The sequence below is a fragment of the Heliangelus exortis genome, chromosome 5, assembly GCF_036169615.1.
Source record: "Heliangelus exortis chromosome 5, bHelExo1.hap1, whole genome shotgun sequence".
Taxonomy (NCBI): Eukaryota; Metazoa; Chordata; class Aves; order Apodiformes; family Trochilidae; genus Heliangelus; species Heliangelus exortis.
In genome coordinates this window covers 36,715,015-36,742,736 of record NC_092426.1, presented here as the reverse complement: position 1 = coordinate 36,742,736, position 27,722 = coordinate 36,715,015, and the positions used below count along the sequence as shown (strand labels likewise).

General features: G+C 41.4%; 1 protein-coding gene across 2 annotated transcripts; it reads right to left on the bottom strand.

Moving 5' to 3' along the window:
* Positions 1 to 213: 213 nt before the first annotated feature.
* PLA2G4F (phospholipase A2 group IVF) lies at positions 214 to 27,321 on the bottom strand. 2 transcript variants are annotated; one of them, XM_071744655.1, is made up of 20 exons: positions 27,137 to 27,321; positions 22,973 to 23,045; positions 20,376 to 20,512; positions 18,919 to 19,047; positions 16,884 to 16,924; positions 16,172 to 16,214; positions 14,964 to 15,030; positions 14,528 to 14,697; positions 12,740 to 12,853; positions 12,211 to 12,248; positions 10,860 to 10,995; positions 9,971 to 10,107; positions 7,691 to 7,913; positions 6,951 to 7,065; positions 5,700 to 5,837; positions 5,108 to 5,215; positions 3,963 to 4,157; positions 3,461 to 3,627; positions 2,637 to 2,823; positions 214 to 729 (listed from the first exon to the last, which is right to left on the bottom strand). In XM_071744655.1, exons 1-20 carry the CDS (start codon positions 27,245 to 27,247, stop codon positions 482 to 484), a joined length of 2,577 nt encoding a protein of 858 aa, XP_071600756.1. In that variant the 5' UTR covers positions 27,248 to 27,321; the 3' UTR covers positions 214 to 481. The 2 variants fall into 2 exon arrangements, with proteins under 2 accessions (XP_071600756.1, XP_071600757.1); XM_071744656.1 differs by lacking the exon at positions 18,919 to 19,047.
* Positions 27,322 to 27,722: the final 401 nt, after the last annotated feature.

Below are 27,722 nucleotides of genomic sequence, written 5' to 3'. Positions count from 1 at the left end.
GTGTAGTTCCAGATGATGCAAATTGTTGTAATTGTTGTAAATTGATGTAATTGTTGCTCCTGTCAGATGATGTAAATTGTAAAAGTTCAGAGAGGGTGGTTCAAAAAGTGAGAGGCCAAGATAAAGAAGAATTCAGTGTTTCCTTGAACACAGCCACACCTTTGACAAAGGGGGAGGGAGGGTGCTTTATTCAGTGGAATTTGGAAAATTCTTCTCCAGATGCTTGAACTGTTTGAGTAGACCTCCCCAGGCACCTGCAATCAGCCACTGTACAAATGAAATCCTGATTTAGATAATTCCCTACTATTCCCCAACAGGGCAAAGCAAAATCCACGTTGCACTGTACATCCTTTGGGTTTTCCTGAAAGTGTCTTATCTGGAATGAATTTTCAGGGCTCCCTTTCCGAGGAGACAGCATCCAGCTTTTAAATATTCTGTCAGGAACCACACAGCTTCTGTACACTGCAGCCTCTTTGTATCCTCAGCTATGGAAGCTGCTCAATGTGTTGGGTGTGTTGGTGATTTTCTTCAACTTTCTCCTTTGCAGAGCCAAGTTGAGGGTTTTGAAGAGAGTGTCCTTGCTGTTGAGAACATTGTAGCGATTCACTTCCACCAGTCTGCTGAAATCATAGGGCCCAAAGGTGAAATTCAGGGTACGGTAAGGAGAATCTTTTGCCTCAATGATGAAGTCACCAAAGGATTTCTCTTCTTCTGACTCACGTTCAACTCCTGCAGCAAGAAAAAACAAAGAAAAAAAAGCCAAAAAAACCATCCAGCTTTTATCAAAGAATCATAGAATCATAGAATTAGCCGGGTTGGAAGGGACCTCAGAAATCATCAAGTCCAACCCTTGACCCACCGGTGCGGTTGCTAGACCATGGCACTGAGTGCCACATCCAGGCTCTTTTTAAATGTCTCTAGGGACGGAGAATCTACCACCTCACGAGGCAGTCCATTCCAGTGTCTGATCACCCTCTCTGTAAAGAAATTCTTTCTGATATCCAGCCTAAATCTCCTCTGGCACAACTTAAGACTGTGTCCTCTTGTCTTGTTGAAAGTCGTCTGGGAAAAAAGACCAACTCCCACCTGGCTCCAACCTCCTTTCAGGGAGTTGTAGAGAGCGATGAGGTCTCCCCTGAGCCTCCTCTTCTTCAGGCTGAACAGCCCCAGCTCTCTCAGCCTCTCTTCATAGGGCCTGTGCTCGAGTCCCTTCACCAGCTGGGTTGCCCTCCTTTGGACCTGCTCCAGGACCTCAATATCCTTCCTGAACTGAGGGGCCCAGAATTGGACACAGGACTCAAGCTGTGGCCTCCCCAGGGCTGAGCACAGGGGCAGAATCCCTTCCCTGGACCTGCTGGCCACGCTGTTCCTGAGCCAGCCCAGGATGCCATTGGCCTTCTTGGCCACCTGGGCACACTGCTGGCTCATGTTCAGCTTCCTTTCAGCTTTAGTTGGATTCTACAAGCATGATCTCACAGGTAACTATATTGAACCTTAACTTTTTCCCCACAGCTCATCCCAAGAGGGAGGGTTCAGCTCCTGTGGGTTCAGCTCCCTCAGTATCTAAAATGCTTGGAAGCTGAACATCAAGTCTGTGACACTTTCTACTTCCACTACACTCCAAAATACAGGACTAAAATACCTTTTCATTGTAATAAATTGTTCAGTGCATCCATGATCACCATGCTCCAAGTAGGAAAAGCTCAATTCTTCCTGGAATTGTTGTTCTATGCTAAAATAAAAGATACTGACATCCCAAGTTCAACTGAGCCTAGGAAGTCAATATATATACCATTCAAAGTATGGTAACTTGTGTTTTTAGCACCTACCACTGAAATTTAAGTGCCAATCTTGAAGGATGAAACATAATTTGCTAAAACACTTTTGCTTCCTGCTGTCACATTAATAGCAGGTTTAAGCCACATTCAGCTTCCAACACTCTGGAACACTTCAGCATTGATGAGGAACCACAGCCAAGGCCTGCAAATCTGTATTAATACAGATAAAGTGCCTCACATTTCCCTTGCCTGTGTCAGTCTTTCACATTCTGCTTGAGGTATTCCAAAGGTTTTCTTCAGGCTGCTGTTTCCTCCCAGCATGGGGAGCCCATGAAGAGACTGAGGTGGGCCTTACAGTTTACATTAATCACATTAAATGAAGGAAGGATCATTTATCACTTGACTTTACACTACAGGGTTACAGACCACTTAGCATTAAGTTACATGAGCTGACATACAGACTGATCCTCAGCACTTTGCTGCTTAGTGGTTTATTTGTATCCAATAAACAAATTAATTACTTAAATTATTTAATCTTATTTATAGCACTCTCCTATATATTCAAAGTCACTATAAGTAACAAAATCAGGTGTCAGGGCAGAAAGAAGCAAAAATATTTCCCAAATTTTATTCTCCCAGGCTTTAGATTTTGTTTTTTTAATTGCCAGCCTCTTCTCCCATCTTCTCTTTCCAAAAAAAAAAAAAAAAAGCTAGTGGAAGCTGATTCCATGTTAAATGAAAACAAGAATTACAGGGTTATAAGAAGAAGAATCAAAGGACAGAGACTGAGCCTACTGAATTTTCCCCATCAACACACCCAACAGATTTAAAAAATATCCTTAGGATACAGCTCCTTACCTGGAGCTTTGTATTTCTGGAAGGTGTCATTCACCAATGGGAAATGGAGCACAATTGGAGCCTTTGGATTATTGTCATCCACAAACATGTAACACTCTTTTGGATTCTTTTCATCTTCCTCACTCAATTCAATTTTTGGAAAAGGAATCTCCCGTTCCTCACAGTACTTCTGAGTCAGCTCTAAAACCTTTTGTCAGAGAACAGAAAGTAATTTCAGTAGGAAACAGGATGAACTCCAAGATTATCTAAGTACTATCCTCCAAATGAAAGATACTTTCACAAAAAAACAAAAAAAAACAAAAAAAAACCAACAAAAAACAAATAAACAAAAAAAAAACCAAAAAAACCAACAAAAAAAAACCAACCACAAAACAAAACAAAAAAATAAAACCAAAAACCAAAACAAAACCAAAACAGGGCAGAAACTGGCTGGTGATACAAAAGAATGATGAACAGAACTGACCAGGAGAACTTGACTTTTCTGCACTTGTCTATACAGGAAATAATTTGGTTGCATAAAGAAAATCACCAGTAACTCCTTTCCCTTAAGAAGTGTACACCTAATTAATGAGGATCCCATGAACTGAGCAAATACTCTTATTTTGGGTAACAATGCATTTCAGCTCCTGAAGAGTTTAGATCTTATTACAGTTGTCACATTCCATCTCCTCATGACATCCACAGTAAAAAGCATAGTACAAAAATAAAAAAGAGGCAAGGATTTCTTTTAAATCTCTCCTCAACATTAAATGATCTGCTGCCACTGTGAATATGATTCTGTGCTTTTACCTTCATGTGATAATGCTCAGCTGCATCTCTCTTACCTCAAAAGGAGCTTCCCAGGAAAAATTGAATGACAGGATAACATCCACATCCCTCTCTGGCTGAAGTACCAAGGGAAAGGGAGAGTTGATAGAGAAGCCACCATCCACTAAATACAAGCTCTCTTCCATGGGGGTCAGCTGGTTGGGAAATGCATCCAGATGAGTGCCTGGAAGACATTCCAAGTAACAGAGGTAACTAGAATGATTCATTACACACCACCCAGTACAAGCAACAAGCAAAGGTTATGCTGGGGTTATAAGAAGAAAAAAAAACACATTCCAACATGCACACTGATCTGAGACTGACCTGCAAAGTCTGGTGATGAGCAGCTTGCCTTACATGACAGAACACGTGCAGTGGATCAGATTTTTTGATATGGTGGAAGGAAGGGTAAATTCCCTGACTTCAGTGGACCAGATTCAAGCTCACTTATGTTCTGCAACATCAACTACTATAGAACCCTAACGTGCTATTTTATATCCCAGCCACAGACTCACTTACCTCTCCAAGCCACAAACTTCTTGATGTTGACATAGTCTTTATGAAGATACAATCCATGCATGAAGTTGAAGGTTTCTCCACAGGTGACCCGGGACTTGAAGAAGTCTTGAAAAATTTGTAACAAGGGGCCCCCAGGTATAACCAAGCGAGTTTTCAGTCGTGTTGGGTCATGGAAATGGAATCTTCTGCAGTCATCTGCAGGAGCCACAGAAGGATGCAGAAAATGCACAGAAAATGCTTGTCTGGCTCCAACATTTCAATCAAACCTTTTTTTCCTACAATATTTAACCAGTTTTCCTAAGGCTGAACTTGTCCTCTAATACAAAAACCAAACATTGTTTAAATGAGCTGCATTTTCTACAGTTGAATAATTTACCTGCCCTATTGACAGGGAATAGTGACATCTATAAATCTTCATCCACATTCATTTCAAAAACACACACACAGATTCCTCTTACCAAGAGATGACAATTTCTGTCTCCTAAGCCAAGAGTCACACACACACACACACACACACACACACACACACACACACACACACACACACACACACACCCCAGCATTTACAGTTACAACAACACAAAAGTGTTCAAGGAAAAAACTAGGGCTGCAAAAACAGAAGGAAAAAAAGTCTCTTCTCCCAGTATTTACTATAAGGCTACAGCTATACACCTAAGCAACACTAAGCCTTTAATGCACTTCCTTTTCACTGCTAGGGAGGCACTGTTCAGATGTAGAACAGTGCATTAACATACAGCCAGTTCATCTAAACTTCCAAAAATCAGGCTTGGAAGGAAACTGAAAACCTATTTTCCACCTTCTGGTTAGCAGTCCAGCTTCTATTCTTCTTTTTCTCATGATTAAGACCCTTACTTAAGACAACTCTCAGCCAAAATTTATAGTCAGAGTAGGATATAAAATTTAATAAAGGAGGAAGAGAAAGTACACCAAAAATCTATCTTTACTCTCTTCACTGTGTGTGACAGAAAGGAATAATACACAGTACAAGAAAGATCTGTCCAAATCCATCCTTTATGCTAACCCTGAGTATTATGCACAGCTCATTTGCATCATATTATTTGTATGATCATTCCAAAACCAGAAATCTTTTTAAAATCCTACTATTTGAACATATAGGTTCTTACCTACAACTTTTATAACATCTTTGAAGGAATCTAGGAAGCTCAGTCCTATACCAACCACCTTCAGGCAGATATCATCCAAGCTTGCAGCAAAGGCACTGCCCCATATCCCTGCAGGACAAATGTGGTAGAATTTAATACTCAAAATGCTTTTCACAGTGTAACCAAAAGACCTATAATTCAGCTGCTGTTTGTCATGGGAAAGGGGTGTCACTTGACCCCACTGTTTTCACAGGTGATGTTTGAGTTTCAACCTTTGAGTTACTCATGTGATAAATTCTAATGAAATAATACAATACAGAAATTTCTCCCAAAAGAGAAGGTTTCTATCAGGAAGGGAAAGATAAGCAAGAGAATGGGAAGACCTAAAGCAGAAGTTTGACAGGCAGCTTGTAATAGAATCTTCTTGCAGACTCAAGACATCAGACTGTAGTAATATCAACCTACACCCAGATATTTGGAGGAAGTTTTGATGTTTTCCCTTCTTTAAATTCTTTAATAAGGGGAAAAAAGGTATCTGCTTAAGTTAACGAGTCCCAAAAGCAGCACAGACCCTTTCCATCTTCCCATTTTATTTATTACTGTACAATCATACCTTGTAGAAAACAAATCCTAGGCTCTGGATGTTTCTGGATGAGCCGTCCCATGAAGAACTCACTGTCAAAGTCCTCTGTTCGGACAAAAGCTCCATATTTGTGAAATCCCACTTCATAGGGAGTGAATTCACACCACTCTAAGAGCAAGCAACAGGATTGTTCATCTTGGGGTAAACAGGTGAACACATTAATTTGATTTCTGTTCACACAAGGGAGACAGAAGAGCATCTCTTCCACTTCCTTGACCACCACTATGGATTTCCCTGCTGCTCTTCTCAGTGAGTCTGTATTCCTTGTATAATTAACAACCCCTGTACAAGCTTTCATTAACTAAACACAACCCCCTTTCTTCCTTTCTTTTGGGAAAAAAAAAAAAAATTCTACCTTGCTCCAAATTGACTTTATTACTGCAGAAATAGCCTGCCTATTTTACTTCCACTTTAAACCATTCTGATGGCTCCCTTCTCCATTACAAATGGAAATCACTTTTCTCACACTACTTACCATCTCTCAGCAACTACTACAGCACTAATTGAAAACCCAGTTGCTCCACTGTGTCAGACTTTCTTGCCTGCTTATGGAGGTGTCTCCTGGTGCTTGAAAGCTTTCTATAAATATTTGCAAATCAAATTCGTTGTCATGCACATGCACTCTTCCAGAAAAAAAAAAAAAAAAAAAAAAAAAAGCCCCATAGTGATAATACAGATGGACAAGTATATGTGTTCTGGTCTCACTGTATCTATGCTCACTGGTTGAACCATATTTAAAGTTTCAAGGGACCTGGAATAGGATTGGCCTTCATTTTTTATGGTAACTGTATTAAGCAGCAAGAACCCAGGCTGCTAAATACCATAATTTTTACAGTTCTTGTGCTACAGATTTGCTAGTCCATCATTTTACATGAATACCACCCAAACTGATTATCTGTGACTACAAAAAGTAGGGCACCTGATTACCAATCCTTTGATTCAAACACTGACTTGTGTATTATCAGAATCTTTCCTGAAAATTTCAGGCACTTTATGACAAAACACATGGAGCAGACAGCAGAATTAAATCTCATTTCTCTGTTACAGCCATGGTGAAGACGTTTGCAGTCAGGATGATAACACTCTGCCAATCACTATTCTATTACTTTTTGCACTACCAACTGGCTTGACCCATGTTTCCCATTGTCATATCCAAGGAAATCGAGAGATTAAATGAATTGATGGATTTCACCAAATAAAAACAATTTACCATGTTCATACCTGCAAAGTCATCACTGCTAATATTTGGTCTCACGTTAACAGCTGCATAGATAGGGTAGGGGTTCTGGGCCCATTTCACTGCTTGTTGCTGATCAGACAGCTTTGATGGATCTTCCTGATAACAAGAAGCAGACCTTAGTCAGATAAATTCTGTATCCATCCAGTGATCATTTGAAGCTGTTGCTAAGCACTTCTGACTAGAAATGCTACTAATGCAAAGTCCCTTTTCCCACCTCTGTCCATGCTTATGGTTAGATTTTGTGAGAATCTTCCTCAGTTGCATATTTAGAATATTTAGTCTGGTGTCACTAATAAACCCCTCTGATTTCCAGTTTCAATTACCAGAGAAAATACTGCACAGTAACACCATTTTGCAAAGCCAGTATCATTCTCTCTGTCTTAATCTGTCCAACACAAAAGCCATTAATTTAGTAACAGTCATTAAAAATAAAGCTACTATTTTCTATAGCATTGATCTATGAGACTTCAAATTCCCATTATTAAAGAGACTTTTAATAAAGAGACTTTTTTTTTTATAGGTCCCTTTATCAAAAAAAGGCTGCTGGGAAACCCAAAGCAGAAAGAGATGAGAACTCCCAAAGCTTTTTCCATCCCACCACCTATTCCAGAAGAGCTGACAAAGGTAGGGAGTAATTAATTTATTGACACTCAATAAATGTGTGGGCAGAGCTTCCACCTGGAAAACTAAAAGTGGTGCACATCCAGATGTGAACTCTTACCTTCTGTTTTAGGAAATATTCCACAATAAGGCCCCACAAATCTGTAAAAGAAACTTTCCGGCCACTGATCTCCAGGGCATTCAGCTCCTGGAAATAATATTTCAGTCGTTCTGGGGAAAATGCCCCTGCTTTGCTGCAGGACACAGTATCCTGAGCTCTTCTGATGGCATCTTGAAGGTCTTTCTGTGACCAGTCAGGGTCTTGATACAGTGTTGATAAACACCTGAAAATATTTCTATTAATGTCCTCGACAACAAAGACCCTCATGTGAACAACAGTTTTAGCTACTTAAAAACCAGTGTTGCAGCACTTAACTTGGTAAAGGATGAAACACCATGAAAAAACCAGAACAGACTACAATAATGGATCTCTGAACTCTAAAACATGCAGAAAAACCCTGATACCCAACAACTCCATCCTAATTGCTATCCTACCATTCAAGGCTATTCTAAGCATCCTATCCTAGCAAAAATGAACCAGTTCATAAGTGAGTTAAATCCAGGCTGTAACAATCCTGAGAGAGTGGCTGAAGGCAAGGGTCCTACTGTATACAGCAGAAGACACCACACTCTTCATCAGAACACAAGTCTGTATAAAGGGGAAAACAGGTTGGAGTACTGGCTGTCCACATGAGCAGATGCCTCTATTTGTTTGAAAGTCTGCCTCTGAATCAAGGCTAGAGGAAGAATAGTAGGTATTAGTATATTTGATACACAAAACTCTGGAAGAGAGGATTATACTGTCAGGTTGCACAGCTCCTCAAATCAAATAATTTCACACACATACACAAAAATGTGTAGGGATGATTTCACCACAAACTCCAAGAACTGAGCTTAAACATCCAAGCCATGTCTAACATCTCAGCACATTGCTCCAGTCCACAAGCCAGTTCTAACCCTCTGTCCAGCTGCATACACCAGTTTGGAAAGTGGTGACATAGTGGTCCATGTGGACATTTCCAGTGACTTATACCACCTCAATTATCATCTTGGGAATTATCATCTATGGGGAAAGTTTCTGGATTCAGGATTCTGAGGGAACACGTAGTAGTTTTGTTAGCTTAATACATTCTAATAGTCTAATGCCAGGGCTGCAAAAGCAGCAGATTGTTAAATTTAACCAGTAGCTGTATGGTGAGAAGTGATATTCATAAAATCATAGAATCGTCAGAGATCATCAAGTCCAACCCTTGATCCACTCCCGCTGTAGTTCCCAGCCCATGGCACTGAGTGCCACATCCAGGCTCTTTTGAAATATCTCCAGGGATGGAGAATCCACCCCTTCCCTGGGCAGCCCATTCCAATGGCTGATCACCCTCTCCATAAAGAAATTCTTTCTAATGTCCAACCTAAACCTCCCCCGGCACAACTTGAGACCTCTTGTGCCCTCTTGTCTTGCTGAGAGTTGCCTGGGAAAAGAGACCAACCCCCCCCTGGCTCCAACCTCCTTTCAGGGAGTTGGAGAGAGTGATGAGGTCTCCCCTGAGCCTCCTCTTCTCCAGCCTCAACACCCCCAGCTCCCTCAGCCCTTCCTCACAGGACTTGTGCTGGATCCCTTCACAGCCTCCTTGCTCTTCTCTGGACCTGCTCCAGCACCTCAATCTCCTTCCTGAGCTGAGGGGCCCAGAACTGGACACAGGACTCAAGCTGTGGCCTCCCCAGGGCTGAGCACAGGGGCAGAATCCCTTCCCTGGACCTGCTGGCCACGCTGTTCCTGAGCCAGCCCAAGATGCCATTGGCCTTCTTGGCCACCTGGGCACACTGCTGGCTCCTGTTCAGCTTCCTGGCAATCCAGACTCCCAGCTCCCTTTCTGCCACTCTGTGCCCAGCCTGGAGCTCCCCATGGGGTTGTTGTGTTGAACCTCATCCCGTTGGAATCAGCCCAACTCTCCAGTCTGTCCAGGTCCCTCTGCAGAGCCCTCCTGCCTTCCAGCTGATCCACACTCCCCCCCAGCTTGGTGTCATCTGCAAATTTGCTGATGATGGACTCAATTCCCTCATCTAAATCATCTATAAAGATATTAAACAGAACTGGGCCCAACACTGATCCCTGGGGGACACCACAGCCACCAACTGGATCAGCACCGTTCAGCACCACTCTCTGGGCCCGGCCCTCCAGCCAGTTGAATCTCTTTGGCTCTTTAGGATCCCCCATCAGAACTCACAGGTGAGACTTTGTTGCCTGCCTACAGATGGCACAAATGCAGTTCTGGCTTCAGTTTGCATCGATGTTCCCCTGTTCACCTGTAAGCTGCTGGAGTCAACACTGCCTGGAACTTACCAAGTAGAGCCAGAAATCCCACACAGATACATTGCAGCATCCAAAAGTCCCAGCTGCTGGAGCCCAGAAAGACTCCCATAGAAGGATGTCAGTGCTCTCATCCCACCTCCAGACCCCAGCACTGCTACAACTGGAACCTGCAGACAGACAGCTCAGAAGTCAGGATGCCAGGCTTTTGAATTACCAGTCATAAAAATAAGAAAATCTCTATTTTATCCACATCTAAAGGGTTTTCAGGTTTGATTTCTACTGGTACTCCTTCCTCTACTTTTCAATTGATATATATTGGTTACTATAAAGCATTTAGCAGTGTCATCTTAGGGACAGTCACTTACTGAAATAGTTATGTATATTATAACACATTTACTTGCATGCCATTTAAAATACACATAAGAACAAAAAAAAAAAAGAGGCAATCATTCCACAAGGACCAAAAGATCACAGAGCACTGTATCAGGCTATGTAGATACAATATTTATAAATATATATACATATATATATTTACACACACATACACCATAACAGTGTTCCCAGTGGGCAAATAGGAAGCTGTTCCTGGGGTCTAAGCTTCAATTTAACTATTCTGAAATAGACTTTCCCATCACAATTCAGAGCTCAAAGCCCAAGCTACAAGAGTTCAACTAAGAAAGTACAAAGTACATACATGAGGAAATTTCAAATTTTTTGTGTTCCCAAACACACACACCTCAAAATTTTAGAAATAACAAGACTTGAAGCTTCAGAATTGACATGTCATGGGGGTCTATCTCACACCATGGTGAATACAGTGTTTTCTGTTGTTTATGGGCAACAAATCCTACAATACCTGATTATCAACCCAGAACAAAGGATTCTGTTATGAATCTGACTACAGCAGTCTGCTCAATACCTCATCTTTTGGTGGGGATTCTTTTAAGTGAAGAGTCTTCCTCAGTGCCTCAGAAACTATTTTCTTCCTTTTGTCCAAAAATTCCCTCTCTTCTTTACAGAGGTCAAAACCCAGACGTATATCAAGATCCCAAGTGCTAAAATAGAAATTAAGACAAAACAAACAAACAAACAAGAAAACCTCAAAATTTTGGAAGCTTTGTGATTTCCAAGGAAAAACAATTTCTGTGAACACACAATATATGTGCTCATCTGAATCACTGGGTCAAATTTTTAAATGAAGTTTTAGTGTATGTCTGTACACCAGCTGTTTTGTAACAACAGCTTTTGGAATTAAAAATGAAACTTCTTCCTATTGTATTTGTTCTTTAATGTCTAAACACAAAGATCAAGTTCAACAGTATTGAGATTAAGAGTCAGGAATTTCAGAAGCAGTAAAAAGTTCTCAGGAGGTGAAGAAGAATGCATGAGGAGTAATTGGAATCACTGTATTGCCATGGAAATCCAGAAAATTCTGAACCTAAGAGGTGAAAAAGAATAACTGAATAGCAAAAAACTTCATAAAATCATAAAATGGCTTAGGTTGGAAGGGACCTTAAGAGATCATGGACAGGGTCACTTCTCATCTCAACCAGACAAGGTTGCTCAGAGCCTCATCCTTGAGCAGCCCCAGCAAGGGGGAATCCACAGCTTCTCTGGGTAATCTGTTCCAGAGTCTCACCACACTTGTAATGAAGAACTTCTTGCTATGATCTAGCATAAACTTCTTCTTCTTCAGTTTAAAACCATTTCCCCTTGTCCTGTTGCTGGATACTCTTGGGAAAAGTCCCTCTCCTGCCTTCCTGTATGTTCCCTTCAGGTTGGAATTGGATAAACTTCCTATGTAAAAGCTGAAGCAGGATCCTCAGTTAGTGACTTCATACCCAATGACCCTGGCAACTTCCTAGCCAACTGCTTAGTTTTCTGTGTTATTCTTTCCTTATCAGTCCTTTCTTGCACCTTTCCTCTATTTTACAGTTGAAGCTCTTGACACAGAGATGTTCTTTCCTGTTAGTACAGCACTGCATATATTCTGGGAATTATCTGTACATTAGAGCTACTTAGTATTTATACCATAAGGTATTTCATATTTAAGCATTAGGAAAACTAAATTTGATAACATTTCAGCAGGACTGACACCAATCCAGCAGACAGCATTGGCAAAGTGAAGAGTTGTGGCCTTCAGTAAGAAGAAAAAAAATATCTTTTTCTGTCATCTATCCCAGGAGATCAATGGAGGCAGTAGAGTCACTCAGCTTCTTCACTATGAGAATAAAAACTGATTTTTAGAGGTCTTGGAGGTTCTCACTCACCTCTCTTCAGTTTTCAAGCTCACATCCAAACTTTGCCCCTGTGAAAAGAGAGAACAACATCTGCAATTGATAGCAACTTCACAGGTGAACCTACTAACTAGAGATTGTAACATCAATGCAGTTACAAGACACTAACACCCACAAAACTACATCTCTGGAACTCCTCTCTTGCACCTATTTCAGACATTTTCAGAAGTGTTCACAGAAAGTAAAATCATCTACTCAGTGGGCAGGGTGAAAAAAGGGGTTTTTCTGCAACCTTCTTGCTTTACTCCTCCTCCAAGATTTTTCTTTCACACCCTAACAAGACTTTTTTCTTTAGAAAGTGATGAACTTTCTACTTATTTTGCAAGATCCAACCATGAAAAACTTCAAGAATTGCACTGACTAACCTCAGTATTTTGTTCTACATATCAAAGAAAACAGCACTCCTAGGAATATCATGCAGCTTAACTTTCCAAATGCCTAAAGGCAAGGGGGAAAAAGTTATCCCAAGCATGTTAAAACAAATGTAATATGTTGACATTACCTCTCCTAGAGAAATGATTCTATCAACTTTTTGTCCAAGAGGGAGGGAATTAACTGGTATAGTCCCCAGTCCCAGAACTGTAGTATGCTTTTCAATGTCAGGGTTCAAGCCATCCTAATAAAAAACAAAATATTATTTTAGCTCTCCAGAAAAAAGGTTTGAGATAAGACTTTCATCTGTCAAAACAGCAAACAATCCTTAAGATCATTATAACTAAATCTTTCCAAAAAGTCTGAGGCTTTTCTAGAATTACTTCTGTCACTCAGATAGCTCTTTAAAAAAAAAAATTACAGCTGTCAGAAACTTAATCTCCAGCTATAAAATTTCCAAAAAAAAGTTGTCTTCTGACATGTGTCAGAAAGCCCACAAGAGAACTTGTATTCTGCCAGCAAAGCAGGATTTAGAAAATATACCAACAAGACAACAACATTAGACATAAATAAATTTTTTAAAAATAAATAAGTCCCAAAATAAGAAATAAGGTAATAGCCTCAGGGACAAATGAGAGCATGTAACTAAAAAATACATCTTTACAATCAGAGCAGATTAAAGTTTGCCAGGAAATCCTTGAATTTTTTTCCCATGTTGTATCAGCAATTAGCAAGCTGTCTGAATACAGAGCTGTGTGCAGATGCCTAAATCTGGAAGAAGCACATTAAAAAAAAAAAAACCTTCATGTCACAAATTTGCACCCAAACACAGCCTCCCAGCTGGGCTGGAGCCTTTACACCCACTGCAGGCCCCAGCCCTTGAGATGCCAGCACCTTGAAGAAACAACAGGTTGTTACCTTTTTTTACAAAAAGAACCTAAAACAGACAAGGAACGACCCAAGAGATTTTAGAGATGCCTTCTGATCAAAGAGCTGTCCCTCTAAACTCACTGTCCTCTTAAAAGAGGCAAATATCTTGTACAGGGCAAGGAGCATGACTGCATTCCTGGTGTTCTACATCTGATGAGAGAGGAAAAAAACAAACTGAATAGCCTGGTACTTTCTGCAAGCTCTGGAAGGAAAGTTCTGCTGGCTGCAACCACTGGCACCAACCTCCCTGCTTGGCTTCTAGCATGACTTGCTTGCTGGCTCCAAGTTTTTGATTACTTAAATCCAGGTTACTCCCTTCAGCTCAGGCTTGCTGCCCGACCAACCCCATTGAAAAGCTGTTCTTCATGTAGCAAGCATGCACAGGTTACAGTTAAAAAAAAAAATTAAATTTTTTTTTAAAAATTGCAGATTTTAAAATGTTGGTGAGAGTATACTTTTAAGACAAAGTCTCCTCCTTACCTAATGTCAAAGACCCAATGAAACGTGTGACATGTTTATTCGATGTTTAAATTAAAAAATTATAGTGTGTAAAATGTGATGTTAGTGAAAAACTTCTCTCTTTGGCCATAAATTCCTAATACGTAACCAGAAAAATTTTACATCCATTCAAGACAGGCTTCTAGCCTAGAAAATTTTGATCTGAGCAGTTACAACATTAGAGTTAAATTTTATCACAAAGATGTATCTGGAAGTGATGAGAAACCTTCATACTGATGGTCCCTAGCACTACAGACATAGAATAATCCACAAAAAACTTGCTTTCAATATACATGAATAATAAATCTGAATAATACACCCAAAACTGACATCCCTGAACAGCTGAAGAAGTTCCTGGCCTGCTTCTGATCTAACCAGGCCCTTCAAATTTATTCTTAAGGACATTTTCATGAACCAAATGCCCTGGCTTCACAGAGTATTTATTCAAAAGCGGGCTGCAAACTTTGGGGATGTCAGTGCAGATGCCCACCTGTAGGACAGATATGGTTTGCTCCAGCTCCACTTGCAGTTCTGGACCCATTTCTTTGTCCATGTGAAAGACAAATGAGGTTCCATAATCTTTCTCATTATCTGGTGTCCAAGGAATACACAACTGCTTCTGATATGCCCCTGGAACAGACAACTTGACCTCACAGTTCCCTGCACATTAAAATAAGAAGTTTAGATCACAGAAGGAGCCATTTAAATAAATGGCAAAAATCAGACACTAAGACAATCAAAACACAAGAAAAAAATCACTTGTGAGACACCCAGTGGAAGTGACCCAATATTATTTCATAATAATCAAACAAATTAAAAATAGTTCAGTAGTCAATAAAGAAAACTGTAGAGACAGAGAACACATCTCCCCTCTCTCACAAGGAATGATAAAGTAAATCCAACTTAAACTCTTCCAGCAGCCCCACCTTGCTGTTTCTCTTCTGTTTTTTCCTCTTTGTTGACAGTGCCTTGTAGAGACAAGCAAGGATGAACCTATGAAAAGAAGAAACCAGCTCACATCTGCTCATTTCTTTGTTGAAGCTTAATCCACCTACTAGAGTAGGTGTTGATTTACAGATGTTAGCTGTCAAAAAAAAAAAAAAAAAGCACTAAAGATTACTTTGCTCTTTCAAAGAGTAAGTTTTGATTCAGTAGTACAGGATTATTCTTGTTTCAAAACCAAAGCCACCCTTCCTATTCCCCAGTACCTTTTTTTTCCTGCCAGTTCTCAACACCTGAGGTTTTTCTGTTGTTTTACTTTTGAAGACATGAATTAGTACATGCTCAGAACCTGTTCAGATTCAAGGAGGCCCTTCCTAAATTCTGCAGTAACTTTCTGTCCTGGATTCTCCAGGTCCTCATCAAATACAGTGTCTCACACCATTCAATCATGAGCTTAACTGGCCACAAGTGAGCTAAATGATAAGAAACTGATTGAATGCTTGAATGTAAGACTCATTTGCTAAGGGAAACAGGAATACAGGCTCCCTCCTGTGAAATACTTTGCAGAACTTTGCTGTTAAATGGCACTAATTTTTCCGGAAAAAAAAAAAGTTAAAACTCTAGGTTTCAACCATGGTGAGCTCTTTTCCTTCCTCTTCTCCTTATTAAAAAAACATCACTCCAGTCCCTTTCCTTTTTGGGGGTGAGATAAGAGTTGGTAACACCTGGATTTTTAAATGTATAATGAGCTGATTTTCTTAGGCTCATTGATCCAAGAGAAAGAGAGAAATTCCTCCCACTCTCAGACCCAAGAGTTATCACCTACATACTGGTGGCAGTGGTAAAAAGCTTAGAAATAACAGGTATTAAGTAAGAAAGGGAACTACACCTGGCCATCTAGGCTAGTAAACTCAGTACCATTTGCAGGATTCATTAGCCTCCTAAGGAGATTTTTCATTTACATCTTTTGAAACAACCCCACTAGAGAAAAAAAAAATATATATATCTTGTTTCTGTGTTGGTATCAAGTTTTAAAAATTGAGGAAGCTTTTTAAACTAGCAAATTAAAAACTAGAAGCAGATGCTGGAGAAAATAGGAGTTGAATTCTCCACATTCTTAGCCTTTCCCTACTAAAAAGCTACCTCCAGGAGTAAACCCCAATATATAGGTAATTGACTTTCATGCACTCACCACAAGGACTCCATTGGTCAATACCTCTGTAGGGGCATCTGAGCTGGGAAAGGAAGATTTAATGCAAAACATTTGGTTTTAATTTTCTTCATCCTACTTTAAAAATTAACTGCCTCTATAAGAGGTGGGGGAGAAAGGTCCTCAGTGTGAAACCTATGCAAACTAGAGTGACACCAAGTATATAACCCTTGGGATATATATATATATATATCACAATGGGGAGAAAATACTGTGGGAAAATTCCTCTGCAAGTAAAAGCATGTGCTACAGGGTCTCCCCCTCTCAGTCATTCTGGTAACCTAGAGAAAAACTGAGCTTAGATGGACTATCAGATAAATTATTCAGTTGTTTATATTGCAAGGTTAACTCTAAGCTTTCTAGTCCTAAGTCATCATCATGGCTTGGCTTCAGGAACAAGGATTTAAGATCTTAAATCATAGTGCTAAGTAATTCATTCACAAAATGTTTGTTTCCTTTGCAGTCCTGCCATTTCCATGAAACCCAGCAAAACTTTATTTCATTTTGGTACCTCAGAAATTTTGGTGCCAGCAGCTTTAAGGATATTTGTGATCAACCATCCACAGATCAACTCAGAACACCAAAGAGAACTGCAAAGCATTCACCTTTTTCTGACCAAGATCATGCCTGACAGAAAAAGCAACTCAGACAATGTGTCTGCAGAGCACAAGTTGATTCAGCTTTTCAGACTCACCATTTCTCCAAGTAAAACTCTACATCCAGCTCTTCATTATCCTTTGAAAATAGAAGTTGGACACAGGTGACCCTTAATCTTGAATATAACTATGAGAAGTTTTTCCAAGAGACTAAAAGCTTTCTTCTTGTTACAAACTATTATTGTTGCTTTTACAAAAGCAATTTAATTTTGAAAGGTTTAAATTTATGCCTTTTGTTATTGTTCTTAAAAAATTCCTCTCTTCTTAGACACATCCTATACCACTATAGACATCTATGTTTGAGGAGACAAGCACACACAGGTGAGAGCTGGCTCTCAGATCATGTGAGATCAGATTCATGTGAAAAAGCCCTTCTGGCTCAAGAACCACTGCAGCATCATCTCTGTCAACAGCTTCTACATGAGGCTTTGTGCTTGCTCCCATTTATTATCCCAGCAGAATGCAGCTCTCAGCTCATTGCAGTCTATGTTTTATACAGAACTTGATCCAGACATCTTTTCCCCTGACACAGCATAGAATCACAGAATCATAGAATGGGTTGGGTTGGAAGGGACCTCAGAGATCATCAAGTCCAACCCTTGATCCACTCCCGCTGCAGTTCCCAGCCCATGGCACTGAGTGCCACATCCAGGCTCTTTTGAAATATCTCCAGGGATGGAGAATCCACCCCTTCCCTGGGCAGCCCATTCCAATGGCTGATCACCCTCTCCAGAAAGAAATTCTTTCTAATGTCCAACCTAAACCTCCCCTGGCACAGCTTGAGACCTCTTGTGCCCTCTTGTCTTGCTGAGAGTTGCCTGGGAAAAGAGCCCAACCCCCCCCTGGCTCCAACCTCCTTTCAGGGAGTTGGAGAGAGTGATGAGGTCTCCCCTGAGCCTCCTCTTCTCCAGCCTCAACACCCCCAGCTCCCTCAGCCCTTCCTCACAGGACTTGTGCTGGATCCCTTCCCAGCCTCCTTGCTCTTCTCTGGACCTGCTCCAGCACCTCAATCTCCTTCCTGAGCTGAGGGGCCCAGAACTGGACACAGGACTCAAGCTGTGGCCTCCCCAGGGCTGAGCACAGGGGCAGAATCCCTTCCCTGGACCTGCTGGCCACGCTGTTCCTGAGCCAGGTCAGGATGCCATTGGCCTTCTTGGCCACCTGGGCACAACCTAATGCAGCTTTGAAAATAACCAAGTAGAAGCCAACTTGGGTAAATTCTCTTTAACGAAGCTGAAGTTTCCAGTTCCATAATCAAAGACCAAGATGACTTAAGCCCTCAGCAAAGAGGACAGAGGGAATGGGAACACAGGAGTTACTGAGCCTCTTTCTGTGATCACAAATAATTTGGAGTGCCTGTGACCCTGACAAACACCTCCCTCTAACTGCTTACCAGTCAGTTTGCTTCTGACCACACCAAGAGCACTGAAGACTGATTTCTCAATAAAACACACCATTATCTCACCTTAGATCCAGACCTGTTGTAGCAATGTGTTTGAAAAAAGATGAGACTGATTATATGGCTTTAGCTATGTAAAACAAGCTGCCTTGTTGTTAGTCCATAACCAGGTGCACAGGAACTGAGAGCAGCTGATGCCACCCCCATGAACCAGAGGCTAAATGTAATTGAACATAACTCAAAGAAAAAAAGCTTTCCTTGAGATTTTGGCTTATTCAATATAGAGGTAACCTTTGGAGCAACAAACTTACTCTCTGCAAACTGATTATGATCAATTAAGACAACCTGCAATCCCCCAAATGACTGCTGACTGCAAATGCCTTTCATTTTAAGCCCAGTTTATGACCCTCACAGTCTCCTGAAACACAAATTCCCTTTAAAGGTGTTTCAACATCTTCTGAAAAGCAGCAGTCATCCCAAGCTTCACTCAGCTGGGATTTTAGAAGAGCATCTCCAATGTCAGTAAACCCACAGATGCTGTCATCAGCTGCTGATGTGTTTTCTATTTCTGGGTTCTACAACTCCTGATAGATCAACCAGCATGTATTGAAAGATTTGTGCAATGATGAGCTGCAGCTCTTCCCAGCTGGCAGGGGAAGAAGGCAGGGACTGACCTCAGGGTTCAGCCTGAAAGTGCGCAGCAGGGGCTGCCCCAGCTTCATGCCCCCAACATCAAAGACAATAGAGGTGAGCTCGTCACTGACAAGGACATCCTGGTCATAGAGGGTCAGTTCCAGGATGTTCTGAAACCAAACAGAAACAAGCAGCCTCAGATGATGACAGATTTGTTCCCACAAACCTGAGTAGCTACATACAATAGACACTCTATGCATTAATCAATACCCTTCCCCTTCTCCACTCCTGAAGTGGATTCACCATTTCAAGCAGAACTTGGACCATAATTAAGCTAAAAAGTCCTAGCTCAAAGATTTGATTGTTGTTTAGCTCAAAGATTTGATTGTTGTTTAGCTCAAAGATTTTCTCAACTAGAGATGTCAGAGCTGAGTGCATGCACCAGGATTCTCCACCACCTTTAGGAACAGATTTGTCCGAGGAAGCAATAGCAATTTCCACTCATTCAAGCATTATTCAGTCCAGGATGTTACAGGGAGGTATCTCAGCTCTGTCACAGAGCAGGTTACATCCAGCACAAACTAATTGAAGTAGGCAGTGAGTACATATGGCACCCAAAAAAATGGCCTTGCAGCATCCAGTTTGGAAGGAGACATGATGGAATTTAGGAGTGTGGTGGCACAGCCTGACAGCAGTAACCAGACTGAGGCCTCACAAGCCTACAGGGGAAGAAAAAGCTTACACACTCTACAGCTTAGTTTGCAATTTTCTTACCATTTCAGTCAACTCCTATTCCACCGAAAGATCCATCAGTGAGGGGGATAGTTACTTGTAATAAACACCTTATTCCCAAGCCTAGGATGTTACTCAAAGTGTCACACTAAAACCAGTCATTTGAAGGACAGATTCCCTTCTCCCAACCATCCTGCTTTGAGAATGAGTGCTGACCATCTGAAGCCTTTGTTCAATACTCTACTAGGTCCTGCCCAGACAGATGTACTGTCTCTACCTATGATTTTGCATTTTGCTTCTCTCAGTCACAAGAACTGATGGCAAAACTCATTTGAATGAACTAGAGTAGCAAAGTGATTGGAAATTTAGTTCCCATTATCTTCACTCAGCAAGTAAGGCTACAAAAACACAACAGCTCCTGTGTGAAAACAGAGGCAATCCTCAAATAGAGACTTGCTGTATCAACAAACTTTCTTGAACACTACCAGGTAGTCCCATAAATTCCCTTTCCTGAGTTGCATCAGAAAGAAGTTTCTCTTATACTCTACTTATTACTCTTAAACTCCAGCTGTGGTTTAAATGAGTGTAGTTATAAAGTGCTGTGGTTATGGCTGGACACACAGAGGACAGCTTTTTGTACTACTGAAGATGACTGACACTTAGCAAGCACCACTCGTTTTCAGGGTATTAAGGATCCCTTGGTTTGAAATAAGTGTCTAAAGAATGTCAGCACAAAAATGCAGGTAGCCCAAAGTGCTCTCCTTACCTTGACAGCACCGTGGATGCGATACTGGAAAGTTTCATTCCATTCTGGGTTGTCTGAGTTGTCAACAACCTGAGTTCGGGAGACGATGGGAGATGCAGTGGGCAGCTTCAGCTCCACATAGCAGTCTGCCTTGGACACTGGGGCAGGGAGTGGATGGACAGAGATCAGAACAACACACTCTTTCCCATAAGCTCATTTTCCTTGTTGCACCACAGAAATGGGTAAATTTCAGGCTGGACTTAAAAAAGGGGAAACCTTTAAGTACACATCTTTAAACATCAACAAATTGAGTATATAGGCACTTGTATACCTTTTTTCTGATTCATCCAAATGATAAAGCTGGTTGGAAGACAGATTACTACCCAAAATGAGGAAGATCAACTTTTTAAAAAAGATTACTGCCTTATTACTTTTTTAAAAAGAGCCTGGCTCCATCTTCTTAATATCCTCCTTTACAGATCCTTGTCACATTGATAAGAACCCTCCCTGTGCCTTCTCTTCTGCAGGCTAAGCAGCACCAGACCTCACAGCCTTCTCTCATGTGAGACATGCTCCAGTCTGTTTATAGTCTTAGTTGCCCTTCACTAAACCCTCTCCAGTAGCTCCAACTTCTCTTGTAGGAGAGCCCAGAACAAGACACAGCCCTCCAGATGCAGCCTCAATGGGAGGATCACTCCACTCACCCTGTTGGCAATGCTGCTTCCAATGCAGCCCAGGATGCTGGGAGCCTTCCTTGGAGCAAGGGCACCCATTTGGATGCTGCTCCACCATCCATATCATTAATCCAGACACAGAACCATATGGAACCCAGAACTGACCTCTGGGTCACACTGCTTGGTGCTGGCCTACAACTAGACCTTGTGCCACTGACCCCCACCCTCTGAGCTCTGCCATTCAGATTTCCATCCAAGTCACTGTCTGACATCCAGTCCATAATCCATCACCTTTTCTATGAGAATCTTATGGGACACAGTGTCAAAAGCTTTCCTAAATCCAGGTAGACAATATCCACCATTCCTCTACCCTCATCTAGGTCTGGCCAAGAGGTGAGCTTTCCGTTTCCATTCCCTGAAAATAACAGATTGTCTCTTCCAGCTCTGGCCCCTTCAACAATGCAAGTGTGGGAATTGTTCTGTACTCCTGTTGAACAGACCAGAAAAAGAACTCTTCAGTGTGATTCTAGCCCTCAGCATTTCAGGAGGGTTTTTCATCTGCTGTACAGTCATTTAGCATTCACTGAACTCTCTCCAGTAGCTCCAACTTCTCTTGTAGGAGAGCCCAGAGCTAGACACAGCCCTCCAGATGCAGCCTCAATGGGAGGATCACTCCACTCACCCTGTTGGCAATGCTGCTTCCAATGCAGCCCAGGATGCTGGGAGCCTTCCTTGGAGCAAGGGCACCCATTTGGATGCTGCTCCACCATCCATATCATTGATCCAGACACAGAACCATATGGAACCCAGAACTGACCTCTGGGTCACACTGCTTGGTGCTGGCCTACAACAAGACCTTGTGCCACTGACCCCCACCCTCTGAGCTCTGCCATTCAGATTTCCATCCAAGTCACTGTCTGACATCCAGTCCATACTTCATCAGCTTTTCTATGAGAATCTTATGGGACACAGTGTCAAAAGATTTCCTAAATCAAGGTAGACAATATCCACCATTCCTCTACCCTCATCTAGGTCTGGTCAAGAGGTGAGCTTTCCGTTTCCATTCCCTGAAAATAACAGATTGTCTCTTCCAGCTCTGGCCCCTTTAACAATGCAAGTGTGGGAATTGTTCTGCACTCCTGTTGAACAGGACCTGAAAAAAGAACTTCTCTTCAGTGTGCTTCTACCCCACAGCATTTCAGGAGGGTTTTCCATCTGCTGTACAGTCATTTAGCATTCCAGTAGTTCAGTGCTGGACTCCAGACATAAACTTAAGGCAGGCAGACTACCTTACTGTATTAAATCTGAAAGAATTAAATCTCAAATGTGTTTTAAAGATCCAAATGCCCCAAACAGCCTGGAGAACTTCACTCAACACAGATGTTTAAGAAGAAGGGAATATATACCATGCTACAAAAAAACCCAGAAACTGGTAAAAAAGAGTTTGTTTTGTAGTCAGTCAACTCCCTACCTCCTTAAAAGCTTCAATGACATTAAAAAAAAGAAAAATACCAGACACATGAAAGGAAGCACTACTACAACTGAGAAAAATAAACATTTGGAAGCTATAATAGGAGAGTGATGCTTCCAGGTGCAGGAGGATTGTTCAGCAGCAGCAAGGGTGAAGTTTGCATGACTGGAGGGCTGAATCCAGACAAAGACAGAACAGGCCACAGCAGAACACACACAGGAGCAGGGAAGTGAAAGGTTACCAGATCTTACCTGATCTTGTTCTGCCAAGTAGCAAGGTTAATCTGCAGCTTGGCCTCATATCAAACCTCTAATATATGTATATATATGCAACACTTTACAAAAGGAACCTTTGTTGAGAGAAAAAGGCAATTTATTAAGTGTAGGTAAGCAGTTCTCATAACAATGTTACCTGTGTTACAAGTATGCACTGAGCAAACCATCTTTTTCATAATACCTTGACTAAATACTTACAGAGATCTGTACCCTTGATGTTTCTGGCTCGGAGGACTTTGACTGTCAGGTTGTAGTAAGGGTGCTTCTCCCACTGAAAGAGAGGAAAAAGTTGAGCATATAACTCAACAGCCTTCTATAAGCACACTAATATCAGCCCAAAGAAATAAATTAGACCAGTCAGCCCAAAATAAACTATTAATGAGTCAATATGGGATCATACACAGTGCTTTCAATGTCCTGGAGGAAGACTAAATGAGTCTAGAAGGAAACTCAATTCCCTTTTGGCACAGCAATGAGTGATGTCTCAGGGCAATTCCTCCTGGGTTTCAGAAAGTAAGCCTCTTTTTTAGGGTTTCCTTTACTTGGAGGTCAATTTTTGTTTCATTAATTCATCCCTTATAAACAGATACCCAAGGTGCTCAAATAATTTCAGTCATGACTTGGGTAGTTTAAAAGTGCTTGTAAAGGGCACATGCATGCTTGAATAATAGCAGACATGGCAAGAATCTTAACAGCATGGTCTAAAGAAAGAATAACTGTTTAACATGAGGAAAACACTCAGTTTCTTGTAGGAATACATAATTCACAGCAGTTTGCAGGAGAAGAAAAACCTTAAATTCTATGGATTCTGGACTGTTACTGGTATCATCACACTAGAGATGGATGCCACTTCACCAGCACAGATCCAAATGTAATCCTTGCTCTTGGAAGCTTCTAGGAAGCTATTTTTGGAAAGCAGTATTAGTAGCTAAATGCCTGGCTGTGAAGGGGAAAGAAAAGCCTGACTGAATCCTAGAAGATCATAGAGGAGAAGGGTGAGAGGGTAGGAGAAACAATTAGTTCAGAGACTGAAGAGAAGCAATTGTGTAAGGCTCAAGAACAGAAATGAGATTCTGCCTCATTTCCATCAGTTACAACACAGTCCTGGCCACCTAAGGACCTTTTCCCTTCTTAAATGCCATTGCAAAATGCTTTTCACAAGTGGTCACTGCTTCATGTTCATCATTTGCCAGATGGCTGGCTGGAGACCAGAGTTTAATGTCAGGTAAAATATTCATCTGCAACAGAATCCAACAGGCTCTTTGCTTACAAGAAAATGCAGCAGAGCACCAAGTATTCTATAAAAAAGTAGGCCCCACATATCACTGAGTCAGATCTCAGGGAAACCAATGAACACTGAACTATAAAACTCTTCTCAAATATTCCTTATCTGATAAATGGAATTGTACCGTGTTTGTGAAGCACTCACATACTTTGGGAGTTTTCCTTATTTCTTCTTACTTCAAGATACGTGTCAGCTTTTGCAAAACAGGTTTTGATCAACACAGTAAAACCAAGACATCCATACTATAGCTGAACAAGGATGTGCCATCCACCCTGACCAAGTGAAAGATAAAAATTACACACATAGTATAAGACACAACCAGGTGCTTAATTAAATTTCTGGAAGGAAAGATCCAGGGCTCTTATTTGTAGCATAACAACATCTTGAAGATATTCCACCCCTAATTTTTTTCTGGGAACAAGACATTCCTTCCCACTGAATTTCACAATAAGCTCTGTCCTCCAGCCTCCAGTTATCTTCCCTTTTAAACCTTTCCTAATCACCTCTGTTGTGTTCAGATCACTGACACCAGTTTCTCAGGCAAAGCCTCCTTTCTACATCATCAAGTTGGGTAATGGACAACAAGGAAAATGTCAGGATTGCATAGGTTATTCTCACCAACTTCCTAAAGATGCTGCAACTCTTCAGGTTGTTGGTAAATGAAGGTGCATGATCACACCCCCACTGATGTCAAAACAACCTTTGCTCATGTAGCCTGATTATTGCCTAGAATTCAGACACAAATAAAGAGAGGAAGCACAGAAGATAGCATATTCCACCTTCACTGCACACCATCTGTCAACAGGTTCAAAAGAAAGTCCTTTCCAAAGGTCTCTAACAACCCTTCATTTACAGTCCATCATTACATAGCTGAGGATACATTTTCCACACCTACATAATTTAAGGGCACATAATGTGAAAGATATTTCATGGTGTGTCTAAGCCCATGTTCAGCCTGAACTTTCCCAGGTGCCTTTTCTATTTTTCTTTTAGCCAATACACAGCAAGGTCATAACATGTTAGAAGGGGAGCTTGCAGATTAATGAAGCATGAGAGTATCAGATCTGCTCTATCTGTCTGTATCAGGGAAAAGTCAGGAAAGAAATCTGTATGGAAACTGCACAATTCTGACAGTTCTGCCTGGACCAGTGTACATGACAAAATACCAATGTACATGACAGGTGCAAACAACCAATTTCTAGCTCTCAGTTTAATTTCTTTTTTTTTTTTTTTTTTAAATCATCCCTTTTCAGGAGCTCAGCAAAGTGCATCTGGGAAAAAGCAAAACAGAACCAACCAAAAAAAAAAAAAAAAATATATATATATATATATATATATATATATAACCACACCAAAAATAAACAAGCCAAACCTGATATCCTTAAATAGGGGTACAAGACTAAACCCCCATTCAGCCATGCTTACAGCTGACTGTGTCTTTTGTTTCAACTGAAGGTGCTGATGCAAGAGCAAGGAACTGCAAAACAGGTTATCCCAGCTACAGGGCACAGCACTTTTTCCTCTCATACAGCCCAGAACACCTCTGCCTTTACACAGCCATTGCTGGGACCCCTCCACACTTCTCAGTGGATGCAGAGGACTTAAAAGCAGCATGCCAGTCTCATTACAGAAATTGTGTCAAAAGCAAATAAAAAGATAACTTCTAAGCTGTATTTACTTCTGTGTCCACTGCTCCAAGGCAAGTAAGGGCTCAGTCATAGAAATTCAGTAAATGAGAACTTTCCCCCCCCCCCCATCTTGTTCCTGCTTCCAAATAAACACTACTGCCCATAATTCCTTCCCCTCCTTACTTCAAACCCTAAAGCAAACTCCTGGCTCTCCTAAGCACCCCTTCTATTTTCTCTCCCTCCCCTAGAGGTGTGCACCCAACATCATAAAAAGAGACTTCAGATCCTGCCCTAAGAACTAAGGTCTTCCAAAGAACAAGTTTTATACCCAGCTGGATGATGTTCAGGATCACAGTGACAGTGGCAAACACAGGGCTCCATCTCTGTTTATGTGTTTGCCTTTAGGGATGTGAAACTAAGGCTAAACTTTGGCAAGTTAAAAAGATCTGATCATTTCACCTCCAAATCCACAAGGGTGATCTGCTGACCCTCTCCTTGCTCAGTTGCTGTTAAGCAGTCAATACAAAATCTGTCCCCAGCAGCCAGCACAGCTTTGCTGAGTAGTGTCTATATTTAAAATTTATTTGCATAGAGAGTACCTAAGGGGAACCCCCACATCCAGGTTGTTTATTGGTTAATGGAAATCACAGCAGGCTAGCCACTAGTCTTTTCTACACTAATTTCCTGAGTACTAAACACCAACATTTAAAAAAAAAAAGAAAAAAAGTTAACAAGGTAATTTTTACCACACCAAATAGGAAGCAAACTTGCAGCAAGCTGTCCCCTGACATTTAATGGTGGCCTCAATTTCAAGCTGTAGATTTAGGGGAGAGGGACAGGTAACCAGATGACCCACCAGACCTCCTATGCAAAGGCTCCTTAGCAGTTTAATGAAACCCAAAATCGAGGTTTTTGGCCAGAATGTCATCTACAATGGAATTATTATGAGCTATTTAAAAACCAAACACGTTGAAACCACTTTATCTAATGTGGCTGCACCGTGTTATTAGCAGGAGGTGAAGTCATTGTTAATCTTTGTCTACTTTAGATTATTAAACTCTGTGGGATAAGGCAGAGGCATAAAGGGAATGGCAATCAAGGATATTTTGCAAGAAAACATTAGTAATTAGTACTTTCTTTTCTTTTACTGCCCAGAGTCCCACTGTGCTCGAGTGCCCTCCCAGAAGTCCTCCGCATCAGCCCAGTTCCCCCAGACCTAAGGAAACAGAGACCTGGCTCTGCCTCAGGCAGACCAAGAACTTAAATAAAAACCTGGAACCTGTCAGTATCATTATCACCCAAATTTCCCCCCTGATGATCAAGCTTCTCTGTTACTCCCCGCAGAAGGTGGGGGCTGGTTTTCCCCACATGGCAGCGGTGACAGCGGTCACTGCCCAGCCCGTGGGGTACAAAATGCTGTCCCAAGGACAGAGCCACAATTTATCTTACCCGCCAGTGATAAAACCCAGTCTCTTTCCTCTCCTTCCTTTGGAAAAGCACAGCTGCCAGAAAGGGCAGCGCTCTGGGTGGAAACGGGACCCGCAGCACCTCATGGAACATAGGGGAAAAAAAAAAAAAAAAAAAAAAAAAAAAAAAAAAAAAAAAAAAAAAAAAAAAAAAAGAAAAAAAAAAAAAAAAAAGTCCTGTGTCTCCACACAAAACCTGAAGGAAAACCCAAAAAAACTGAGTCCCCAGATGCCTGCCTGCCTGCCAGGGGCTGCTTGCTACAGCCTGAGAGTGAAGCTTGAGGCAGGGCCGGGCTGTGCTCCAGCGTGGAGAAGCAGAGGTGTGGCTTGGGTTTACCCAACAACCCAGCTCCAAGCCTCGCTGGCAGGTTTTTCAAATAATGGCAAAAGATGAGGGCAGCAGAGCAGCAGAGGAGAGGGAAGCCCTGGGGAAAGGTGAAACACAGCTCTGTGAATAAGCCACGACCTCAAAACGTCCACGGAAAGATTTTCTTGTAGAGTTCCAGCAGCCTCAACCTAGGACTTGGGCTGCTTTGGAATTTCAGCATACCCCAGAAATATTTTTAAAC

What these genes read in the sequence shown, in the direction of transcription:
- PLA2G4F (XM_071744655.1), bottom strand. Translation starts at nt 27,247, where the DNA reads ATGTTCCATGAGGTGCTGCGGGTCCCGTTTCCACCCAGAGCGCTGCCC. An exon ending in CTGGGTTTTATCACTGGCGG is followed by an intron (nt 23,046 to 27,136) that starts GTAAGATAAATT and finishes CCTCTCTTTCAG; the next exon opens with TGGGAGAAGCACCCTTACTA. An exon ending in CCAGAAATACAAAGCTCCAG is followed by an intron (nt 730 to 2,636) that starts GTAAGGAGCTGT and finishes TTCTTGCTGCAG; the next exon opens with GAGTTGAACGTGAGTCAGAA.